This window comes from Bos grunniens, chromosome 3, assembly GCF_055505025.1.
Source record: "Bos grunniens cultivar Pamir isolate PY7600 chromosome 3, Bosgru_T2T1.0, whole genome shotgun sequence".
NCBI lineage: Eukaryota > Metazoa > Chordata > Mammalia > Artiodactyla > Bovidae > Bos > Bos grunniens.
The window spans coordinates 54526531-54549888 of NC_141167.1; the positions used below are offsets into that span (position 1 = coordinate 54526531).

The window sequence follows — 23358 nt, forward strand, 5'->3', positions numbered from 1 at the left end:
CCATCACAAGCTGCCTATTTTGGGAACATGGCTGATAACCCTCTACCATCCTTCCTTTTCTCTGCAACTTCTCCAATTCCATTTTAGTATCAACCTATACACACCCCCACATCTCCTTTTCCTCTTTCCCACATCACAGCTCTCAACACTCACTTTTATTCCCAACATTCCTGCTTGAACTATTACAAGAGAAAACCACACCGAACAAAAAGAGTGGTCACTTTTTTTATGTGACAGGTCTGCTAGTAGTCTGGAGGGAAAAATACAAAAAACTATCAGAAAATGCTGCCTAGCAACTTTTGAGTATATGTACATTTGTTTTATGAACTACTGATATATCTTACTATATATATATCTTACAGTTGAACTGATATATCTTACAGTTGAACTCACTAAAGTACATAGTCAGAACTATTAAGCTGGTAACTTTTTAAATTGGAAAACTCCAATACACACACTTGAGTAACCATTTATAGCACAGAAGTATCGAAAAATATAAACATACAAATATAAATGTAAATAAATAGCACAACTATTAAAATATAAAATATATATATATATATAAAAATCTGGACTTTCCTAGCAGTCCAGTGATTATATCTGCACACTTTCAATGCAGGCGGCAGCAATTTGATCTCTGGTGGGGAACTAAGATCCCACATGCCCTGCAGCATGACACACACATCTGTATGTATGTATGTATGTATGTATGTTGTTGTTTAGTCCTAAGTCATGTCTGATTTTTTTGCAACCTGGGATTTCCCAGGCAAGAATACTGAAGTGGATTGCCATTTCCTTTTCCAGGGGATGTTCCCAATCCAGGGACTGAACCTGTGGCTCTTGCACTGGCAGGCAAGGGGAGGTGGATTCTTTACCAGTGAGCCACTAGGGAAGCCTATATATATATATATATATATATATATATATATATATACACATACACACACACATACATGTGTGTGCGGTGTGTGTGTAAAACTCAAGTGACAAACATTTCTTTAAATATTATTTCATGTGGACTTTTTGTACAGAGCTACCAGTATACTAAATTTCTATGGTAAAAATAATGCTATCACTCAAGATATTTTCACAAAACTGTAATACAAAAAAAACCTGTACAAACAAAAAAATTTATTTTTTGAAGCATGTATGTATGAGTCAAAAGATGTAACACTAAATAAAAAGAAATTTTTTACTTATTACTAATGTTGTGATAGTTTATCTTAAAACAACACCCCTCCATTTCTTCCTCTCCGTTAAAAAAAAAGGAAAATATCTGGAATAATACATAGCTACTGCTGAGAGTGATTACAGAGATTTTAGGACTGAGGAAGATAACTTGGAAGAATGTGTACCAGGAAGTATTTTACCCTTTATTCTACTCCGTACTAAATGCAGAGAAAAATAACACGTTTATAGTTTTAAAAAAACTTATGATTACCTGATTAGATTGCTAATTTATCACTATGAATACTAAATAAATCCATACTAAAAAAAAATTATGCTATAAATTCACTTTGATAAAACGTTGGAGAAAAGCTAATCTTACCTCAAACTCAAGGAAAAATTGAATTCAAAGTTAAAAAGAAGTTTGCTTTTAAATTTGACTGAAAACGTTCCACTATTACCTGAAATATGTAACCTAAAACAATCATCCCTGAACAACAAAGACGGAACTTCATAAAAACAGTAATCAAAATCTTGCTGGGGGAAAAAAAAAAAAAACTGATCTTTAATTATGAGTTAATAGGCACGTACAAAAAATTAAAAGAATGGTTTTATTCTGTCATCGGATATTGTTCTGATATACAAAGGATCTCTCCAAATGCTGCCAAAAGTTATCGTAAATACAAAGTAAGTTAGAGTGATGAGAAAGTTATCAATGAGCAATAAACGGGAGCAAATGATGCCCAGACAGAAGAAACGGAACGCGCTCTATTTTAAGCGTCCGAGGAGGACAAGTGGAGAAAGATACTGCGGAAGAAACAAGCGACAGAATGGTTAACAAGTCTGGAATTCTTTAGAAAATGGCAACAAGGGTAAAAACTGACAAGAACGTCTGAAAGTAAGAGGAACGGTATCCAATGGAATCGTCACGTCTCTACGAGCACGGCTCCGGACTTCCAGTGAGACCGCAGAGGAACAGGAACTCTCACTAAGCGGGGAAGGAGCCCGAGCTGAGGGGTACAGTCGCTTCTGCAGGTGGCGGAGCGCCCGCAGGGGGGTGGGGAGGAGGATAGTGTTGCCTCAACTGGGTCAATGTATATTCCCTTCAGGACTAGAGAAAGCTGACACAGCACGTCTCCCGGCACCAAGAGGCACTTGCCCTAGGCCCCTCCCTAGCAACTTGCCTTGTACAAAGAGTTGCGAGTCCCAGGCCCCCGGAACCCGGGGCTCCGCCATCCAGGACAACTGCTCTGCCAACAAGGTCCCGCGAGAATCAAGAGATCTCGCGATACAAACCCCCTAGCATCTCGCGAGTTTCCTCTACAACCAACATGGCGGTACCGAGAAATCCGTATTTCGGTACTTAAAAAGGGCTTCATTTACAAACAGGAGAACGTGTAAAAAAGAGAAAGGGCAGGAAGTCTTTTCCGCCTTATATTTCTCTTCGTACCCCCAGTGGAGAAGAAAACCTGCAAACAACCCTAAGACCCGCAACGATCACGGTTACACTACAGAGACACAGCAACTTCCAGCCTCAGCCAGCCTCCGAGACTGTCACGTGGAAGCGGATTCTTGGCGTGCCGGTCACGTGGACCGGTACTAAGCAAGCGCGCGCCCGTTGGCCTCCGGAGAGCCCTCCCCCGCCCCCCTTTTGCCCGCGCACACGTGCGCGCGCACCCCCGCCCCACGTGGGGGCTCCGCCGCCGCTGCGGTCGCCGCGGCAGCCTCCAGCCCACCCCCTCCCAGCACTCCGTTCCAAATCCGGGTCCCAGAGCCGATCATCCCCGAGTACTCGCCGCCTCCATTCTCCCTCCCCCGCATCTGGCCCCCACCACGTGCCCCGAGCGCCTGCTCACCTTTCGTGCGGGGCTGGGCGCCGCAGGCCACTCAGGGAGGCGCCGTCGCCGTGGCCGCTCTCCGCCCCCGCCACGGCACTGGCTCTGGTGGCCGCCGCTGCAGGAAGCTCAACAGCGGCGCCGGGGCGCTTCCAGGTGGGTCCCCGCCTCCCGTTCCTGCCACTTCCCGCAGCACCAGCGGCTCCTTCCGGTCCCCTCCTTTCTCGTCCTCGCTGGGACGGGCGGGCGGCGGCGGCTGCAGGCGCGCTCAGTACACCGCCTGCTGGTAACCGCAGCCGGTGCAGCGCGGGCTGGCAGGGCGGGCCGGGGGCGACATCCGCCCCCGCCCCAGGGCGAGGGTTCGTCTTCTAAGGGCTGCCCCCGGACCAACCCCTGCTGTTGTCTAACTTGGTCCTACCCAAGGAGGAAAGGTGTCCCTATGTAGCGCCGCGGTTGGAAGTCCGCTTCATCCTACCATTTCTGGCCTCTTGAGAGATTTGTACACCCTCCCTCCTTAGCATTGTGGTCTTACAACGTATACACATATTTTTCTACGTTGTATATACTCCACCCTACCTGATATCCGACCGCATAGCCCCCTCGTTCACCTCTGGCTTTCCCTCTGTTGCTACAACAAGCAGGCTCAGGACTTGGCTTATGCTGTTCCCTCTGGCTGGAACACTTCTCCCAGATTTCTTTTAGCGAGGCGTATTTCAGGTACCTTCTCAGAAGTTGACATCTGAGGCTTCGCAGACCACCGCTCATTCTATCCAAAGGAGCATTTTGGAACGCTACTCTTACCTGCTTACATTTCTTCATGGCAGTTAGCACTTCCAGACCTTATTTGTCTGTTCTTAGCCACCAAGATTGTGAGATCCTTAAAGGCAGAGACTCTGTAAGTTTTGTTTTTGCTATAGCCACAGAACCTGTGTCTGGTACCAAGCAGTATTTGATACTCTATTAAATCATATCAAGGGCTTCTCTGGTGACTCAGATGGTAAAGAATCTGCTTGCAATGCAGGAGACCCTGGTTTGATCCCTGGGTAGGGAACCTCACCGGGAGAAGGGGTTGGCTACCCACTCCAGGATTCTTGCCTGGAGATTTTCGTGGACTCTGGAGCCTGGTGGGCTATATACACCATGGGGTTCCAAAGAGTCCAACCAGACTGAGTGACTAACACTTTCACTTTCTAAATCTTTTCAAGAAACTATAGTCAGCATGCAGGAAAAGGCCCAATTCCCATTGATGGAGATAAGTACTTACCTTGAGTTGATAGTTTCATTGACAAGTTCACCATTTATGAGCTAAATTTCCTTTCCGCTGTGTAATTTGAAGATTATATTCCAAAAATATCAAATGCAGTGGTAGAAAATGGTTTAACTGGAGCTTCTGCAATCATGGGGTACTGAATACTTCATTGCTTTCATTTACCTTGTCTTTTGACACTTTTTTCAGTCAAGTGGATATGTGCCTCCTCTTATTTTGCTAATAAAAGTTATTAAAAGATTGAAATGCGTTTTTATATTTGTTTTAGTTGAGAGTTCAACTCAAAATAACAGCTGGTTGGAGACAAAGAGTGGCAAGTATATTTCTATATTGACACATCAACAAGCCTTTATTGAATCTAGTTACAGGCCCTTTTCTAGGACCTAGTGTCACACCACTTCCCAAAGAGGCAAATCCAATGACTGATCAACACAGGACCATTACTATTTCTCTCCAAATTGTTGGAAGGCCCAGCCCTCTTACCTCAACTTGCAACAGTTCCGGTGGATCTTCCCATCTCCAGAACAACCTACATCCTGTTAAGACTCCATGGCAGCTTAGCTTCTCCCTCTGCCATTTCTTCTCTTTCTTACAAGTGGTGATCCTAAGAACATTCCTAAAGATACACACACTAATCATATAAGAGTTTGCTTTCTGGAAAACCCAACATGTGACACTATTCACTTTTTTTTTTTTTTTAGAAAATAGGCGTAGGTTAAGTAACTTATCCAGGTTTGAGCTGCAAAGTTCTATATAGAGATATAAAGTACTGTGGGAACAGAGGAGGACTTGGGAAAGAGTTTTTATAAGGGTTGGCATTTGAGTTACAGCATGACTACAAAGCAGAGAGAAAAGACCATTTTCAGCTGAGGGAATTCTATGAATGAGAGTGTGTGGGAATTTGAGAGGGCTACAAGTAGCCCCAAGTGGCTGCACTCAAGAGTCTTTGGAACAAACACTAAAAGGGTGATCTCAGCTGATGCCAAGAGCTCTGTGTTAGTACTGGTTTCAACATTTATCACATCACAGATCCAGAACCACTTTTTCCACAGTCCTTTTTAGAGTGTGAAGCAGAGTTTGAAAAAGCCCCTCAAAAGGAATGCTAGAATTAGAAAAATCACCATTTTGCAACCTGTAATGAAATAATTGATGCAGCCAATAATCATCAGTAGATAACACTATTCATTGAAAAGTTGATCACTAATTTTACAATGAAAGGATTGCGCTTTCACCGTCTGAACTCACTGATCAATCCTTGTATCATTAAAAGTGGGACAAATACTGTGTGACCCCTTGTTTCACCAGGCTCATCTACCATGGTAGACAGTTATATTGGTGTCTCTCAGTGAACTATGCCTGCTGATATTCAAGCCCATTATGTAGTTCTCTTCCAAAAGAAAATGGCTAGAAATGGGTGCCAGTTCCAGTCCCAACTGCCTGGGAACCTGCAGCATTTGTTGTACCCTCTTGGAATATAGCTGCCAAGGAGTAAGGAAGATCAGGCTATCCAGAGAGAGGCCCTGGGGGATGAGATCCTGTGGAGAGAGGCCTTGATGGAAATAAACTTAGTGCCTCAGCCAACAGCACTGAGGCCCTGGTTAGGTGAGAAGCCTTCTTGAAACTTTCAGCACAGCAAATCTGCCAGCTCAGTGCAGTCCTATCCAGCAACACATGGAAAACCACCCAGACGATCAAAAGAATTGTGAAAAATAACAAATCTTCATTTTAAGCCCGGTAAGTTTTTGGGTTCTTTGTTACACTACAAAGGATCATCTTTAATGTGAGTAGCATCATGACTCTACTATTTGAGAACTACACCAGCTGCTGTGTTCATGAACATTCTCATACTTCAGCATCCTCAGGTCCTATAGCAGAACTTTACTTGGATGAGAGACATAGAATTCAAGGAACTTAAACCCAAAAGGCTTGTATGACAAATCTACACCTGAATCATTGCTATCATAAATGTTTATGCCTCCATAATTTTGCCAAACATACACACTTTAGATTTGAATTATCAAAATCATTATCTACTTAGTATTTGGAGCCCTACAGAGGGATAGGCTGGTAGCCTGGACTTTCTGCCACTGGTGATGTGAAAAACACTAAAATTATGCATCTGGAAGGGAATGTTATATGCACCCAAAACTGGGGAGAGAGACTGCATTTACCATGTACTTTATATCTTTTAAGCATTTAGTTTCATAACAACCCAAGAAAGGACATACTCATTTTGCAAATGAGGCAACTGAGATAACTGCCAAGGTCACACAGCTAGTAGGTGGAAGAGCATGTATTCAGTGTAAACAATTTGATTATTGTAGGTTGATTGCATTAAATGACCTTAATTGTTTACATGTCTGTGTATCCACATCTTTTGCCATGTGACTTTGCAGTTCTTTAAAAGTAGAATGTGGGGCTTCCCTGGTGGTCTGGCGGTGAAGAATCTGCCTGCCAATGCAGGAGACACGAGTTCAATCCCTGGGCTAGGAGGATCCCACATGCCACAGAGCAACTAAGCCTGTGTGCCACAACTACTGGGCCAGCGTTCTAGAACCTGAGAACCACAACTGCTGAGCCCAAGTGCCACAAGTACTGAAGCCCATGTGCCTAGAGCCCATGTTCCACAAGAGAAGCCACCACAATGAGAAGCCCATGCATCGCAACGAAGAGTAGGACCCCAGCTTGCCACAACTAGAGAAAAAGCACGCAACAAAAACTCAATGCAGGCAAAAATGAATAAATCTTTAAAAAAAAAAATAGAATGTATTTCCCCCTCCCTTGACTCCAAGTTACATCATGCAACTTGCTTTGGTCAAGGAAATATTATTAGCAGATAGGGTACATAGAGAGACTTCAAAAGGGCGTATTTCTCTGCCATGACCAAGAGAACATGCCTGGGTTAGCCAGGTGAAAGGCATAAGAAACAGAACGAATTTGTTCCAGTAATCTCCATGGAAGTCATCCTAGATCAGCTGAATCCTAGAAAAACTAGTGAGCTCAGCCAACCTCAGAAAACTGCCTAGCGCCCCCTCTTCCCAACCCAACCCCCCAGCCCTCAACTGACTAAAGATAAGGAGTGCACCTAGGTGAGATGAGCCAAGGGCCTGATTAGCTCAATTCCCCAGACCTGTAAAATAAATAATGTTCTTCCACATTGATGAGTTTTTGTGGCTGTTACATAGCATCATTGTAGCCAAAGTAACTGATACGCTGGCTCTAGAGCCCATACTGCTAATGACTATGTTGCTTTTCAGATTGTTCCAGTTTTAGGTGAGAGACAAGTAGATATTCAATACCTTCAGCAAAGAGTTAGAAATTTGAGAATAGAGTTTGTAAGAGTCATTAAGGGTAGTAAGATACAATTGATTCATTTTAAAAGAAGCAATGCTTAGGGAATTCACTGGCAGTCCAGTGGTTAGGACTCTTATGCTCTCATTCCCAAGGGCCTAGATTCAGTTCCTGTTTGGAAAACTAAGAACCCACAAACCTCAGGGCATGGCCAAAAAGAAAAAGAAGATGTGATATTGAAAACAAGGGAGTGAATGAGCTCTCTAAAGAATAGAATAATTAGTTACAAAGAGTGACAGAGATTTATCCTTTAACATCCAGAAAGAGAAGACACAGTAGGCAGATATGCAGAGGGGAAAAAATAGATGGAATGAAGCACCATGCTTCATAAGGAGGGAAGTTTCAGGATATAGTTGTCACTGAGAAAGTCACTGGACTAATTGGAAATTTACTTGTGACTTCTGAGAGAAGCATAGATTTTGGAATCAGACACATCTGGATTTGAATTCTGACACTTAATAGTTGTATGGCATTATCAGTTCAACAGACATGCTGCTGCTGCTGCTACTGCTGCTAAGTTGCTACAGTCACGTCCGACTCTGTACGACCCCATAGACGGCAGCCCACCAGGCTCCCCGGTCCCTGGGATTCTCCAGGCAAGAACACTGGAGTGCGTTGCCATTTCCTTCTCCAATGCGTGAAAAGTGAAAGTGAAGTCGTTCAGTTGTGTCCGACTCTTCAGGACCCCATGGACTGCAGCCTACCAGGCTCCTCCATCCATGGGATTTTCCAGGCAAGAGTACTGGAGTGGGGTGCCATTGCCTTCTCCAACAGACATGAGTTTGAGCAAACTCCAGGAGGTAGGTAAAATAGAGGGAAGCGTGGCATGTTGCAGTTCTTGGGGTTGCAGAGTCAGACACGACTGAACAACTGAACAAGAAAACACATTTAACACAGAGTCTGACATTTGCTAAGAACCTGAGATTAGTAGTGATCAGTGGTGACTGTATTGTTAATAAAATAGTTTTGAATGATAGACCATTTTTTTTCCCCTAGAGAAATAGTTTCTTTCTAATCTCCTTACTCACAACCCTTCAAAGTGGTAACAAGTATATTCAAACTGATCACTTTCCTTTGAGAGTTAAGGGAGTAGCTTCAAAAACACAAGGAAATTGCATTTTTCTGATACAATTAACTGCATATAATGTTCCAAAATTTGTTATGGAAATAGTAATGACTGCTAATAAGTCATATAAGAGAAAAAAAGGTTTTATGAGTAGGGTGGCAACAGTAAAAGCCAGATAGATTTGAAAGGTAAAGAGGGTAAATACTGAAGTGGAAGCAAAGAGTGAAACAGTGGAATCCTTTGGGGCCTCCCAGGTACAAATCCCTCCCGTGTCCCCTGTTTTTTATTTATAGGAAATAGTCTTCACTCAACCTCCTAGGTATAGGAGGTTCCACCTTCGCTGTATTCCAAAAATGAAACTGAGAATTGCTCAGTCGTGTCCAACTCTTCGAAACCTCATGGACTGTATTGTCCATGGAATTCTTCAGCCCAGAATTCCAAAGGGCAGATTCAAACAGTTGCTAATCAGAAGATAATCCAAAGCAGGAACAGTCAAGAAACAATAGAGAATGGGGTGAGATCCTGGTACCTCCCAGGGGGATGTGCCAAGCAATTTGATACATATCTCTGAGTTCTTCTACAGGAACTAAGACCACCCCACCCCTCCCCCAGCCAGGTGGAAGATAGTATCTTCAGTTCAGTTCAGTCACTCAGTCATGTCCGACTCTTTGTGACTCCATGAACCGCAGCACGCCAGGCCTCCCTGTCCGTCACCGACTGCCAGAGTCTACCCAAACCCATGTCCATTGAGTCGGTGATGCCATCCAGCCATCTCATCCTCTGTTGTCACCTTCTCCTCCTGCCCTCAATCTTTCCCAGCATCAGGGTCTTTTCAAAGGAGTCAGCTCTTCGCATCAGGTGGCCAAAGTATTGGAGTTTCAGCTTCAACATCAGTCTTTCCAGTGAACACCCAGGACTGATCACCTTTAGGATAGACTGGTTGGATCTCCTTGGACTTGAGAGTCCAAGGGACTCTCAAGAGTCTTCTCCAACACCACACCACAGTTCAAAGGCATCAATTCTTCAGTGCTCAGCTTTCTTTATAGTCCAACTCTCACATCCATACATGACTACTGGAAAAACCATAGTAACTTCAGGCTAAGAATAAACACTAGACCCCAGACCAGATGGAACCAGAAGGCTGATGATTGAGATTTCTGAACACAAGCCTTCTACCTCACCAATAACCAATTAGAGGAGGATTACACATCTGGCAGCCCTCTCCACCAATTTTTCCTGTAAAAATGTCTCCCTGAAACCTACTGGGGATATTTGGATGTTTTGAACACTAACTCCCCTGATTGCCCTGTCTGGCACCTTACAGTCAATGCTATTCTCTCCTTTACCACAACCTGGTGTCAGTAGATTGGTTTTACTGCATGCAGGCAGGCAGACCCAAATTTGGTTCAATAACAAGAGTGTAGACCAACCAAGAAAGAACTTTGTTACTAAGTATGGTACTGGCACAAAAACAGAAATATAGATGACAAATACAGAAAAATAGATCAATGGCACAGGATATAAAGCCCAGAAAATAATTCCATGCACATATGATCAATCTATGACAGAGGAGGCAAGACTGCAATAGAGGTAAGACAGTCTCTTCAATGTGCCAAATGGTGCTGGGAAAACTAGACAACTTTGTGTAAAAAAAAAAAAAATGTAATTAGAACATTCTTTAACACTATACACAAAAATAAACTCAAAATGCATTAAAGACCTAAATGTAAGACCAGACACTATAAAACACTTAGAGGAAAACATAGGCAGAACACCCTTTGACATAAATCATAGCAATATCTTTTCTCATCCATCTCCTAGAGTAATGGAAATAAAAACGAAAATAAATAAATGGGAGCTAATTAAACCCAAAAACTTTTTCATAGCAAAGAAAACCATAAACAAAATTTAAAAACCCACAGAATGGGAGAAAATATTTGCAAACAATGTGATCAACAGGGGATTAGTCTCCAAAATTTACAAATAGCTCATGTGGCTCAATATTAAGAAAGCAAACAACCCAATCAAAAAATGGGCAGAAGATCTAAGTAGACATTTCTCCAAAGAAGACATACAGATGGCCAATAGGCACAAGAAAAGATGCTTAACATTGCTAATTATTAGAGAATGCAAATCAAAACTATGAGATATCACCTCATACCGGTCAGAATGGCTATCAACAAAAAGTCTACAACAATAAATGCTGGAGAGGATGTGGAGAAAAGGGAGCCCTCCTACACTGTTGGTAGGAATATAATTGGTACAACCACTATGGAGAACTATGGAAGTTCTTCAAAAACTAAAAATAAAGCGGCCATATGACCCAGCAATCCCACTTCTGGGCATATATCTGGAGAAAAATGTGGTTTGAAAGAATACATGAACCTCACCCAATGTTCATTTCAGTAGTATTTACAATAACCAAGACATAGAAGCAACGTAAATGTTCATCAATAGGAAAATGGATAAAAAAGAAGTGGTACATATATACAATGAAATGTTGTTTAGTCACTAAGTCATGTCTGACTCTTTTGCAATCCCATGGACTATACCTACCAGGCTCCTCTGTCCGTGGAAATTTCCCAGACAAGAATACTGGAGTGGGTTTCCTTGTCCTTCTCCAGGGATCTTCCCGACCCAGGGACTGAACCCACAGCTCCTGCATTGGCAGGTGGATCACCAGTGAAGGCCAGTGGAATATTACCCGGCCATTAAAAAGGGTGAGATAATGTCATTCACAGCAGATTGATGAACCTGGAGATCATACTAAGTGAAGTAAGTTAGACAGACACCAATATCACATATCAATTATATGCAGAATCTTTTAAAAAAATGATACAAATGAACTTACAAAACACAAAGAGACACACAGAGAATGAACCTATGATTACCAGGGGGGAAGTGAAGAGGGAGGGGTAGATTGGGAGTTTGGGACTGACATAAACACACTGCCTTATTTAAAATAGATAACCAACAAGGACCTATTATATGGCACAGGGAACTATACTCAATATTTTGCAATAATCTATAAGGGAAAAGAGCCTGAAAAAATAGATATATATGTATGTATAACTGAATCACTTTGCTGTACACCTGAAACTAACACAACACTGTAAATCAACTATACCTCAATAAAAAAATTACAATAAAAAAAAGAGAAGTGAAGAAAGAGATGTGGCCAGTGTGGCAAATAGGTCTAGGAAATACTAATTTCCTTCATCTTCTGCCTCCTAATAAAGGAAAATTTAGCAAGCGTGAAGGCAGGGAAAGTTAAAAATGAAAAGGGACAGTTTGAGAAAGTCTATGATGTGGATACTTAATCTTTTTTTTGGCCATGATATGGGCATACAAGATCTTAGTTCTCCAACAGGGATCAAACCCATGCCCCTTGCAGTGAAAGCTCAGAGTTCTAATCACTGAACCACCAGGGAAGTCCCAATACTTAATGTTAACATGTACTGAGGTGTATTACAATGGAATATCATTTCAGTCATAACAAAGACTGAAATGTTGCCATTTTCAGCAACATGGACAGGCTTGGAGGGTATTAGGTTAAGTGAAATGTTAGAGAAAGCTGAATACTATATGATATCACTTATATGTGGAATCTAAAAAATACAGCAAACTAACGAGTATAACAAAAGACAGATTCACAGATACAGAGAACAAATTAATGCTTACCAGTGGCTAGAGGAAAGGGGGGAGGAGCAATGAGGGGCTACGGATTAAGAGGTGCAAATTATTAACTATAAAATAAGCTATAGGCCTCCCCTGGTGGTCCAGTGGTTGAGATCCACCTGCCAATGCAGGGGACACGGGTTTGATCCCTGGTTTAGGAGGATCCCACATGCTGAAGGTGAGCCACTAATGAAGCCCTCAGGCCTCTCGTGCTTGGCAATAAGATAAGCCTCTGCAATGAGAAGCCCACGCATCACAACTAAAGAGTAGTCCCAACTTAATGCAACTAGAGAAAATCTTGTGCAGCAACAGACTCAGCACAACCAAAAATAAATAAATTTTGAAAAACAAAACTAAGTAAACTACAAGGATATATCGTGAATATTTTGTAATAACTATAGGTGAAAATGTGGTGGTTTAGTTGCTAAGTTGTGTCCAACTATTGAGACCCCCATGTCCCCCAGTTTCCTCTTTTCATGGGATTTTCCAGGCAAGAGTACTGGAATGAGTTGCCATTTCCTTCTCCAAGGGATCTTCCAGACCCAGGAATCGAACCCATGTCTCCAGCATTGCAGGCAGATTCTTTACCGACTGAGCTACAAGGGAAGCTCAAGTGAAGTATAAGCTTTAAACAAAAATTTTTAAAAAAATATAATGAGTCACAATATAATGAATTGTATTTTTACATCTGTAACTTACATAATATTGTACCTCAACTATACTTCAATTTAAAATAAGTTTTTTAATTTAAAAAAAGGGTCTTCCCTGGCAGTCCAGTGGTTAAGACTCCACCATTCTACTGCAGGGGGGAAGTGTTTGATCCCTACTCAGGGAACTAAGATCCCACATACTTCAAGTCAAGGCCAAAAAAAAAAAAAAAAATTACTGAAGGAAGTGAAAGGGCATGAGAAGTACCCTGAATCAATAAATAAATTCATGGCAAAAGAGAGGAAGTCAGAGAGGGAAATAGGAGGGCTTCTCCTTTCTTTAATGCAGAAAGTAAGAAGATGGCAAACATTAAGAGGTGGCAACAGAAGGAAGACAAAGGAGCTTATGCCTCCTCAATCTTAACAAAAGAGGGGTAAGATTATTTACTGCAGCCCAGGGAAAGGCAAGGTTTGAAAGAGCTGGTGTGGTATAATATGTTATCCTGAGGAACTGACAAAGGATCACTAAAGATGTCATTAAGCTCTGAGAGCTAAATTGATGCAAAAACAAGTATTTTATGATTACTGGACTTATAGATGTTGTTAGTCTTCCCATCCTCACTTTTTAAGTTCAGTGATTCTAAATGGTTCTGAAATTCTATGTCTTCTTAAACTAACTGGAAATAATAATTTAGTAATAGTTCAGGATATCTGTGTATTGGAGTATATGCTTTGTAATTAACCCAAATCCACAATCTTACAATACAAAATCATAACCTTTCTAAGCAATGGAGTCATTGTCAGGATTAAGGGAGATTAAACTTTTTAAAGTTGGGCATAAGATTTATAACAACTGCTTTTTGACCCCAGACTTTTTCTTTTTTTGCCTGAGCAGACTGGTTCCAAATAGGAAAAGAAGTATGTCAAGGCTGTCACCCTGTTTATTTAACTTATATGCAGAGTACATCATGAGAAACGCTGGGTTGGATGAAGCACAAGCTGGAATCAAGATTGCCGGGAGAAATATCAATAACCTCAGATATGCAGACGACACCACCCTTATGGCAGAAAGCGAGAACTAAAGAGTCGCTTGATGAAAGTGAAAGAGGAGAACGAAAAAGTTGGCTTAAAGCTCAACATTCAGAAAACTAAGATCATGGCATCTGGTCTCATTGCTTTATGGCAAATAGATGGGGAAACAGTGGAAACAGTGGCTGACTTTATTTTCTTGGGCTCCAAAATCACTGCAGATGGTGACTGCAGCCATGAAATTAAAAGATGCTTGCTCCTTGGAAGATGACCAACCTAGACACCATATTAAAAAGCAGAGACATTACTTTGTTAACAAAGGTCCGTCTAGTCAAGGCTATGGTTTTTCCAGTAATCATGTATGGATGTGAGAGTTGGACTGTAAAGAAAGCTGAGCGCCAAAGAATTGATGCTTTTGAACTGTGGTGTTGGAGATTCTTGAGAGTCCCTTGGACTGCAAGGAGATCCAACCAGTCCATCCTAAAGGAGATTAGTCCTGAGTGTTCATTGGAAGGACTGATGTTGAAGCTGAAACTCCAATAGTGTGGCCACCTGATGCAAGAGCTGACTCATTTGAAAAGACCCTGATGCTTGGAAAGATCGAAGGTGGGAGGAGAAGGGGACAACAGAGGATGAGATGGTTGGATGGCATCACCGACTCAATGGACATGAGTTTGGGTAAGCTCCAAGAGTTGGAGATGGACAGGGAGGCCTGGCGTGCTGCAGTCTATGGGGTCGCAAAGAGTTGGATACGACTGAGTGACTGAAGTGAACTGAACTGAGCAGTACACGGGTCTTAGATCCTTGACCAGTGATGGATCCCATGACCCAAGCAGTGGAAGCACAGGATCCTAACCATGGGGCTGCCAAGGAATTCCCTTTCTATTTTGAAGAATTTCAAACCTAGACAAATTCCAAGAATAAGGTAGAACCCCTATAATATAGAAACTGTATATTCACTATTTTTTTACTTTTTAAATCAAAGTATAGTTGATGAATAGTACTACATGTTACAGGTATACAATATAGTGATTCACAATTTTTAAATGTTATACTCCATTTATAGTTATGGTAACAACACATTGACTATAGTCCCTGTGCTGTACAATATATTCTTGTAGATTATATTTAATAGTCTGCTTCTCTTAATCCCTTACCCTGTACCACCCTGCCCCCCTTCCCTCTACCTACTGGTAACCTCTAGTTTGTTCTCTATATTGGTGAGTCTGCCTCTCTTTCATTATATTCGTTAGTTTGTTGTGTTTTTTAGAATCCACATAAAGGTGATACCATACAGTATCTGTCTTTCTCTTATTTCACTTCAGCCTAATAACTCTCCAAGTCCACCAATGTTGCTGCAATTGGCAACATTTCATTCTTTGCATGGGCCAGCAAGTATTCCATTGTGCAGAGTATTACTTGTTTATCTGTTTATCTATGGATGTACACTGAGGTTGGTTCCATGTCTTGGCAATTATAAATAATGCTCTTATGAACATTGGGGTGCATGTATTTTTTTGAATATGTTTTTGTATTTTCTGGATATATATCCAGGAATGGAACTGCCGGGTCATACAGTAGCTCTCATGTACGTGAATTTGAGCAAACCGCAGGAGACAGTGAAGGACAGGGAAGCCTGGTGTGCTGTATGTAGGCCATGGAGTTGCAGTCAGACACAACTTAGTGACTGAAAAACAATGAAAGCAGCTTTATTTTCAGTCTTCTGAGAAACCGCCATACTGTTTTCCACAGTGGCTACACCAATTTACATTCCCACAAAACGTACAAGGGTTCCCTTTTCTTCACATCCTAGGCAACATCAGTTATTTGTGTTCTGATGACAGCCATTGTGACAGGTGTGAGGTGATATGTCAGTGTGGTTTTGATCTGATTCACCAATTAACACTTGCCACCTCTTTGTGATCTCTCTTCCTGCTTTCTCTCTCACATGTTTATTTCATATAGCATGGTTTCAATCCTAAAAACTTAATCATGTATTTCCTCCCAAGGTCATCCCTTCATACTACTATAGGAGTTATCACACTAGAGAAATTTAATACTGAAATATTATCTAATGTATATTCCCTGGCCAATCCAAATTTTCCCAACTGTCCTAATATCACTCCTTAAAAATTTTGTCCAATCCAGGATCCAATCAAGGACCATTTTTTTGTAATGTTTTCTTAATCTTGAGGCTTTGTCTTTCATAACTAATTTTTTGAAGCACCTAGGAAAATTATTTTGTATAATATGCCTTTTTAAAACAATTATCTTGATTTCCTCCCTCATGATTAGATTCAGATTAAATATTTTTGGCAGCCTTCTTACATAGATGTGTCCTTAAAAGTTACACATTTTGAAAAGGAGAAAGAGAATAAGGGATTATATCAAGTGCCAAGTTAAGTATGTATAACAATACCCCTAACTATCATAATCCTATTATCAAGTATAGCAGACACACAGATGTTCAGACCACCCTTCAAGAAAGTACTCACTCCCAGATGAGAATAGAGTGCTTGGCTGACAGCATCTCGCTGTTAGTCCCTCCAGTGTCAATTGGAGGTCATTCTCTTTTCCAGGTAGCCCCTAGTAACAGTAAAAGAGCCAAGCCACTTCTGCCCAGCTGTGAGACTTCTCTAATGGACAACCTTGGTTAGGTTTTCACTGTGCTGCAGAGACGGTCAGGTCTGCATTATGGTCTACTAACTCCTGCTCAATCCTGCTTCCTATTTTCTTTCACTGATGTTACTCTTCAAGAAAGCGTTTGCACTTCTTGCTCCATCTCAGTGTCTGCTTCCTGGAAAACTCAGCCTGAAACATTCTTGTTTAAGAGATGAAAAAAAAAAAAAAAAAACAGGAGATCTGGGAACTTTAAGTGCTATTCCAAACCAATTCATAGTAGAAAGATGACTTCTCTACTATTAAGAGGATATGTATATAGGCAAACTGACTCCAGGGTTCAAAAACTAATCACTTTCATGTTATAAATCAGTGTAGTAGTCTTAAAATATTGTATCAGTATCTCTTAACTGCAATTTTCCTACTTTTCAGCTCAAGTAGTTCCAAGAAAATCATCCTCAGACAAACCGAATTTTTTAATTTGATATCTATTAACACATATGCCAACTTTTAGCTGAGTCTATGGGGTTAACCCTTTATGTATTATTTTGTTATGCATTTAGATGATTATAATGTTAAAAAAAAAAAAAGAGTTCTTAGAGACCAGTACTCTTTTTTTGGCCATCCCATGTGGCAGGTGGAACTCTCCCAATCAGGGATCCAATCCATGTCCTCTACAGGGAAGTGTGGAATCTTAACCACTGGACCACCAGGAAGTCCAAGACCAGTATTCTTATCAATATTATATATCCCAATGACAGATGCTATTAATGAATCTAATGCTAACACCATAATCTGTTTTAAAATAATTCAGTGGGCGATAATATACCATGGTGAATGAAAACAGTGGTATAAAGTTACAATGACTTCAGTTGTAGTCCATATCTGCTACTTCTCTGCTGTACATATGACTTTGGGCAAGCTACCTAACCTAAGTCACAGGGTTATAACCAGGATAAAGTGTAAGTAATACACTTAGAGTGCCTGAAACATCATAAATGGAAAGCACTAAACCTTTTTTGATTATCTCTTAAATGGCAAGCATTATACTAATCTCTGGTGATTCAAGACAGATCAGTAATATTCAAACCTTGAAGAGGATCACAGCATAATCATGAGAAAGAAGAAAAATAAAAGCTATCTATATTTTAAAAAATTCAAATAGATTCTAATGACTGATTATTTAATTTCATTAAATACCAAAACTTTAAAACTATACCAAAACTATACCAAATGACTTAATTTGCATATTGCTGATTAAGAAATAATAAGACATTAGTTCAACAGACTTTATACCCTTCACCCTTAATATCTGCCACATAAACACAACATCCAAGTTATACATTTTTAAATCCTTTTTATTGAACTGATTTTAGTAACACTGTTTTAGCTGGTGGCATCTGCCCCAGACCAAAACAAAGCCACTGTTAATGCTATTGAACATCCTCAAAGTAATCCCATTTGTTTTTGTACTTGGAATATAATTAAACTTTTGACATCACATAATCAAGCAAATAGCAGTGCATACTATGTTATTCAAAAAGACTTTATGCATTTCATTTAAAAAATCATTTCGCAAGAGGCTTCAGCTTTATCAACACATTCTACACTTCATGCTCTCAAAATAAAAGTGCCCTAAAACTAACCCTAAGTTTCTTCTTTTTTACTGTTATTAATGAACACTATTCAGGGTTATAGGAACTGAAATTTAACATTTTACAGTATAAGAGGCAATAAATTATTAATATCTGCTGACACAAATTCCACTCAGACTAAATACATCATTGCTACATTCAAAAAGACATTTTGTAAATATTAATATGCTAATTCATATGCTGCAGTGCAAAAGAAGTGACACCCTAACAGTTTCCTGAGCTTTAGGAAATTAACAACATCTTTCTGACTGTGACTCTCAATTTAAAATAGGTTCTTTATAATATGAAGCCATGTCAAAACTATACAATTAAATTAGGTTTTTAGAGAACTGAAAAGATTGGTCAGAGTTATGGTGGTTTAGGGTAATGAAAAAGTTTTCAAAGCAAAAGTATTTACAAAGCTACAAAGGACTATGGATTTACATGTAGTATAAAGATCAAAGATAACCTGATTGCCAAATGATCACAATTATCCCCTCTCTTTCAAAAATATTACACTGAAAGACTTTATAAGTTATCTAGCATTAAATATGCCAACCTGTAGAATATTATACATTTAACACATTCTTCCATAATGCCCAGTAAGAAGGAATAAAAGCTAAAACATTAAAAATCGAGAAAATAAACATGCTTTTAGGAATGTTTTTGCATGGGAATATGCTAGGGGAAGTGAAAATGATTTTTCATCAGAACTCTATATAGCCTCAAAATTACAAAGACCGAGTTTCTACTTCAATTTTTTCTTCTGCTTGTACTGCATCAGGATCAACATGAACAACTGGAGGCCGCAAGATAACTTCGGGCCCTCCACCATATATAGACTGTAGAAAATTCCATGTTTCTTCAGAAATCTGACCAGAATCTGCTCCTAAAAATCAAGTACATAGAGAAAAAACAATATTTACAAACTTTCATATTCATATTGCAAAAGCTTTCATAATGTACCCCCAATATGAATACTCTAGGAATAACTGAGAAGTTTCAGAACATGAATCTTCAGGCCATCAGCCCATATAGTTACAGGCTGCAACTTTATGGTCTGCCTTAAAAAGTTAGAGATTTTTTTCCCACATATTCTTTTTTTTTAATTAATTTTTATTGGTGTACAGTTGCTTTACAATGTTGTATTAGTTTCTACTGTACAGCAAAGTGAATCAGCTATATGTACACATATAGCCCCTCTTTTTTGGATTTCCTTCCAATTTAGATCACCATAGAGCATTGAGTACTAAGAGTTTCCTGAACTACAGAGTGTGAAAAATCACTAACAAGCGAAGGCTTAATAGTATTAGTCAAACTTACCTTGCCTGAGTATCACATTGCCACATTTGGTGACTGCAATTTTAGTGTTATCAATAGGACCTGGAGGATCTAAGTTAAAAGGCAAAACGAATAATCAAAATGTATAAATGCACCAAACAACTACATATTTCTGAACATGAATTGATGAAGGATGTAACTGTTTAATCAGATTATTTTTCAGTCAGATTATTCTAGTCAGTTCTTAACTGTCTTATTCCAAGCTTCTTTCTTTTTGGGTCTTAGTTCTCCAAAACAGAACCAGGAAAGCAGACAAGTGAAGTTTTCTCACTACCATCCAAAATGTAATAAAAATAATTTCTTAACTATCCATTTGGGGATTACAGATTAAAATGCACTTTTAATGCCACAAAAGAACAATTCCTTTGTAATTTAAAAAGAATGCAACTCTCAGTTTCAGACTGTCATTAAATTAAAAATATTATACAATGAAATGCGAAAATGCATATATATATATATATTTTTTGGCTGTGCCTGAAGGTGTGCAGGATCTTAGTTCCCTGACCAGGGATTGGACCTGGATCCTTGGTAGTGAAAACACAGTATCCTAACCACTGGCTGTCAGGGAATTCTCAAAACGAATCCTTTTTTAACGGGAAAAAACTTTGTTTTCCCCTTGAATACAAAAGTATAGTGCACCTTCATCATCAAAATACTTTTAAAAGAAAAAAAGGCACAAGAGAGAAAAAAATACTGTGATTCCACTACAGAAAGACAGGCAAATTATTTTCGCATCTTTCTGGTCTTTTTGCCTTTGTACATGTTTGCCTTTTTAAAGGTTCCAACTATGCATACTATATTATAGCCTTTTTCATATATCAAGAACATCTTATTTTTTAATTATTAAACACTGTTATACAAATAATTTTTAAAGTTCATATAGTATCCCATTGTAACAGATGCACCATAGTTTAACCAATCTTATTGTTGGAAGGATTAAAAAAATGTTTTTAATGTTAAGATTGTAGACTAATTTTTATTTAGTTCCCTTATACTTTCCATGAATATGCTATAATTTGTGAAAGTTTTTAAAAAATTAAAAATAACCAAAATATAAACTAGACTGTATGATCCCTGATCTCTTGTTCAGTAGTTTAATTCCAAATACATATATTCAAAAAACATTTGTCAAGTAAAAAATTTGCAAAGAATTTTGTCTTTCTGTTAAACACTTACCTCCATCTTTACCCTTCACAAAACTTTCCCATTCTCTAAACCATTGCATACTGATGCAATAAAAAGTAGCTGGAGAGTCTTCCTCTTGGAATGCTCTGTTGAGCTACAGAGGAAAAAAAAAATCAGTCACTTAAAGTCTAGAACTTTTGTACTACAAAACTTTTGTGTTTTGTAGCAGAATACAACCATTCTACTTCATTATCTGATGAGGCTAATTCCTGATACACAAAGAACGTGATGTACGTTGATGCTAAGTTATCTTAATAGGACATGTTAACACCTGATAAACATTCAATCAATCCATCTATTGAGTTTTAAGACAAAACCCTAGAGTTATGGAATAATTACAGACTTGCATTTTAAAAAACAGCTTTAAAAAATAAAAAAGTTTTATTAAAGAATAATCCACCTACTATTAACATAAAGTTCAATGGTTTTCAGTTGTTTATAGTTCTGCAACCACTACTGCAATCCATTAAAACATTTCTGACACCCCAGAAAGTTCCCCTGCACCCATTTGCAATCAATCACTTCCGCTCAGCCCCAGGAAACCACTGATCTACTCTACCTTTTTATAAAAAGAAGTTTCATATAAATGGAATGAGACATCACATAGTCATTTTTTATCTTATCTTCTTTCACTTGGCATAATGTTTCTAAGATTCATCATATGCATGCATCAGTAGCTCTACCTTTTTTATGCTTAGTTGTACTCCATTGTAAGGATATACCACATCTTGTTTATCTATTTGGCACCAGATGGGTATATCAATTATTTCCAGTTTGGGACAACTACGACCAATTCTGCTATGAGCATCTGTGTACACGGTTTTGCAGACTTTAATGATCATTTCTCTGGTGTTGTGTGAAAGTTGCTCAGTCTTATCCAACTCTTTGCAACCCCATGGACTATACATTCCAGGGAATTCTCCAGGCCAGAATACTGGAGTGGGTAGCCTTTCCCCTCTCCAGTGGATCTTCCCAACCCAGGGTTCAAACCCAGGTCTCCCACATTGCAGATTCCTTACCAGCTGAGCCACAAGGGAAGCCCCATTTCTCTGGTGTAAATACCTAAGAATGAGACTGCTGAGTCACGTGTTGCTGCTGCTGTTCAGTCGCTAAGTTGTGTCCGACTCTTTGTGACCCCATGGAATGTAGCATGTCAGGCTGAGTCCTGTGCTGAGTGGTTGTTTAACCTCTAAAAAACTTTCAAGCTGGTTGTCATTTGGCATGACAAAGAGTTGGTGGCACTCTTTGTTGGGCACACTACATGCCCACCAACAGTGTTTATGAGAATTCTAGTTTTCTACATTTTTGTCAGAACTTGATATTGTCCTCCTGTTTCAGTCATTCTAAAAAGTGTGTAATGTAGCTATAATTTGCATTTTACTAATGACTAATGAGAATGTGTACTTATTCATATGCTTAGTTAACACTCACATATTAAGGATAATGTATATTAAAATATTTTGCTTATTTTCAAACTGGAATATCTGTCTTCTTGAGTTGTATGAATTCTTTACATAACCTGGATATAAGTCCCTTGATGATAAGTGATTTACAAATGCCTAGAACTGGATTTACAAATGCCTAGAACTGGATTTCGGAGAAGGCAGTGGTAACATACTCCAGTACTCTTGCCTGGAAAATCCCATGGACGGAGGAGCCTGGTGGGCTGCAGTCCATGGGGTCGCAAAGAGTTGGACAAGACCGAGCGACTTCACTTTCACTTTTCACTTTCATGCACTGGAGAAGGAAATGGCAACCCATTCTAGTGTTCTTGCCTGAACAATCCCAGGGATAGAGGAGCCTAGTAGCCTGCCGTCTACGGGGTCACACAGAGTTGGACATGACTGAAGTGACTAGCAGCAGCAGGACTGGATTTGGGTCTACCTTCCTAATGTACGTTTCTTCTAGTATCAGCATTGCTGGTCTTACTGACTGTCCCATTAACTGAGATGATATACCATCCCACATTACTCTGACAGTGTAACTAACTTTACATAAAATAAATGAAGAAGTGGGCTCACATCCATAAGATTCACTAACTTTACCATATGTTATTGTTCTTTAGTAGCTAAGTCATTTCCAACTCTTTTGCAACCCCATGGACTGTAGCCCACTAGGCTCCTCTGTCCATGGAATTATCCAAGGAAGAACACAGGAGTGGGTTGTCATTTCCTTCTTCAGGGGATCTTCTCGACCCAGGGATTGAACCTGCGTCACCTGCATTGGCAGGCAGATTCTTTACTACCGACCATCACCTAAAAGTCGCTGGCCTACTGAATACTGTTTTTGTGTCTAGGTGACAAAACACTGTGGGCCTGGTACTGTCCTATATGATGCAGTATATATCCCAAACTGTATAGTCCATGGGGTCACAAACAGTCGGTCAAGACTGAGCAACTTTCACAAAACACCAGAGAAATGATCATTAAAGTCTGCAAAACGCTGTACAAAGGGTTTTCTTAAACATTTGACACAAATGATAAAAACCTAGAAATACTGATATAATACTAGCATCTAATCCTCAGACTCCATCATTTTT

The 23358-nt window shown here is 39.8% G+C and overlaps 2 protein-coding genes across 42 annotated transcripts in view; both read right to left on the minus strand.

Moving 5' to 3' along the window:
* Window positions 1-3181, minus strand: part of ZZZ3 (zinc finger ZZ-type containing 3) — a 123953-nt gene extending 120772 nt beyond the window's left edge. For 20 of the 33 annotated variants that reach the window (XR_015160290.1, XR_015160288.1, XR_015160291.1 and 17 more), the window contains exon 1: window positions 3024-3181. The gene's annotated coding sequence lies outside the window, so the exon portion shown is untranslated. Of the gene's footprint in view, window positions 1-2351; window positions 2436-3023 lie in introns of those variants that run through there. The other 13 variants (XR_015160289.1, XR_015160292.1, XR_015160295.1 and 10 more) reach the window with 1 other exon arrangement.
* A 14818-nt stretch (window positions 3182-17999) lies between these two features.
* The window catches only part of USP33 (ubiquitin specific peptidase 33), a 60112-nt gene continuing 54753 nt past the window's right edge, over window positions 18000-23358 (minus strand). For all 9 annotated transcript variants that reach the window (XM_086390693.1, XM_086390692.1, XM_086390690.1 and 6 more), the window contains 3 exons: window positions 20811-20913; window positions 19617-19685; window positions 18000-19182 (listed from right to left, as the gene is read on the minus strand). In XM_086390693.1, coding sequence (XP_086246819.1) covers window positions 19025-19182; window positions 19617-19685; window positions 20811-20913 — 330 coding nt within the window. In that variant the 3' untranslated portion in view covers window positions 18000-19024. The remainder of the gene's footprint in view (window positions 19183-19616; window positions 19686-20810; window positions 20914-23358) is intronic.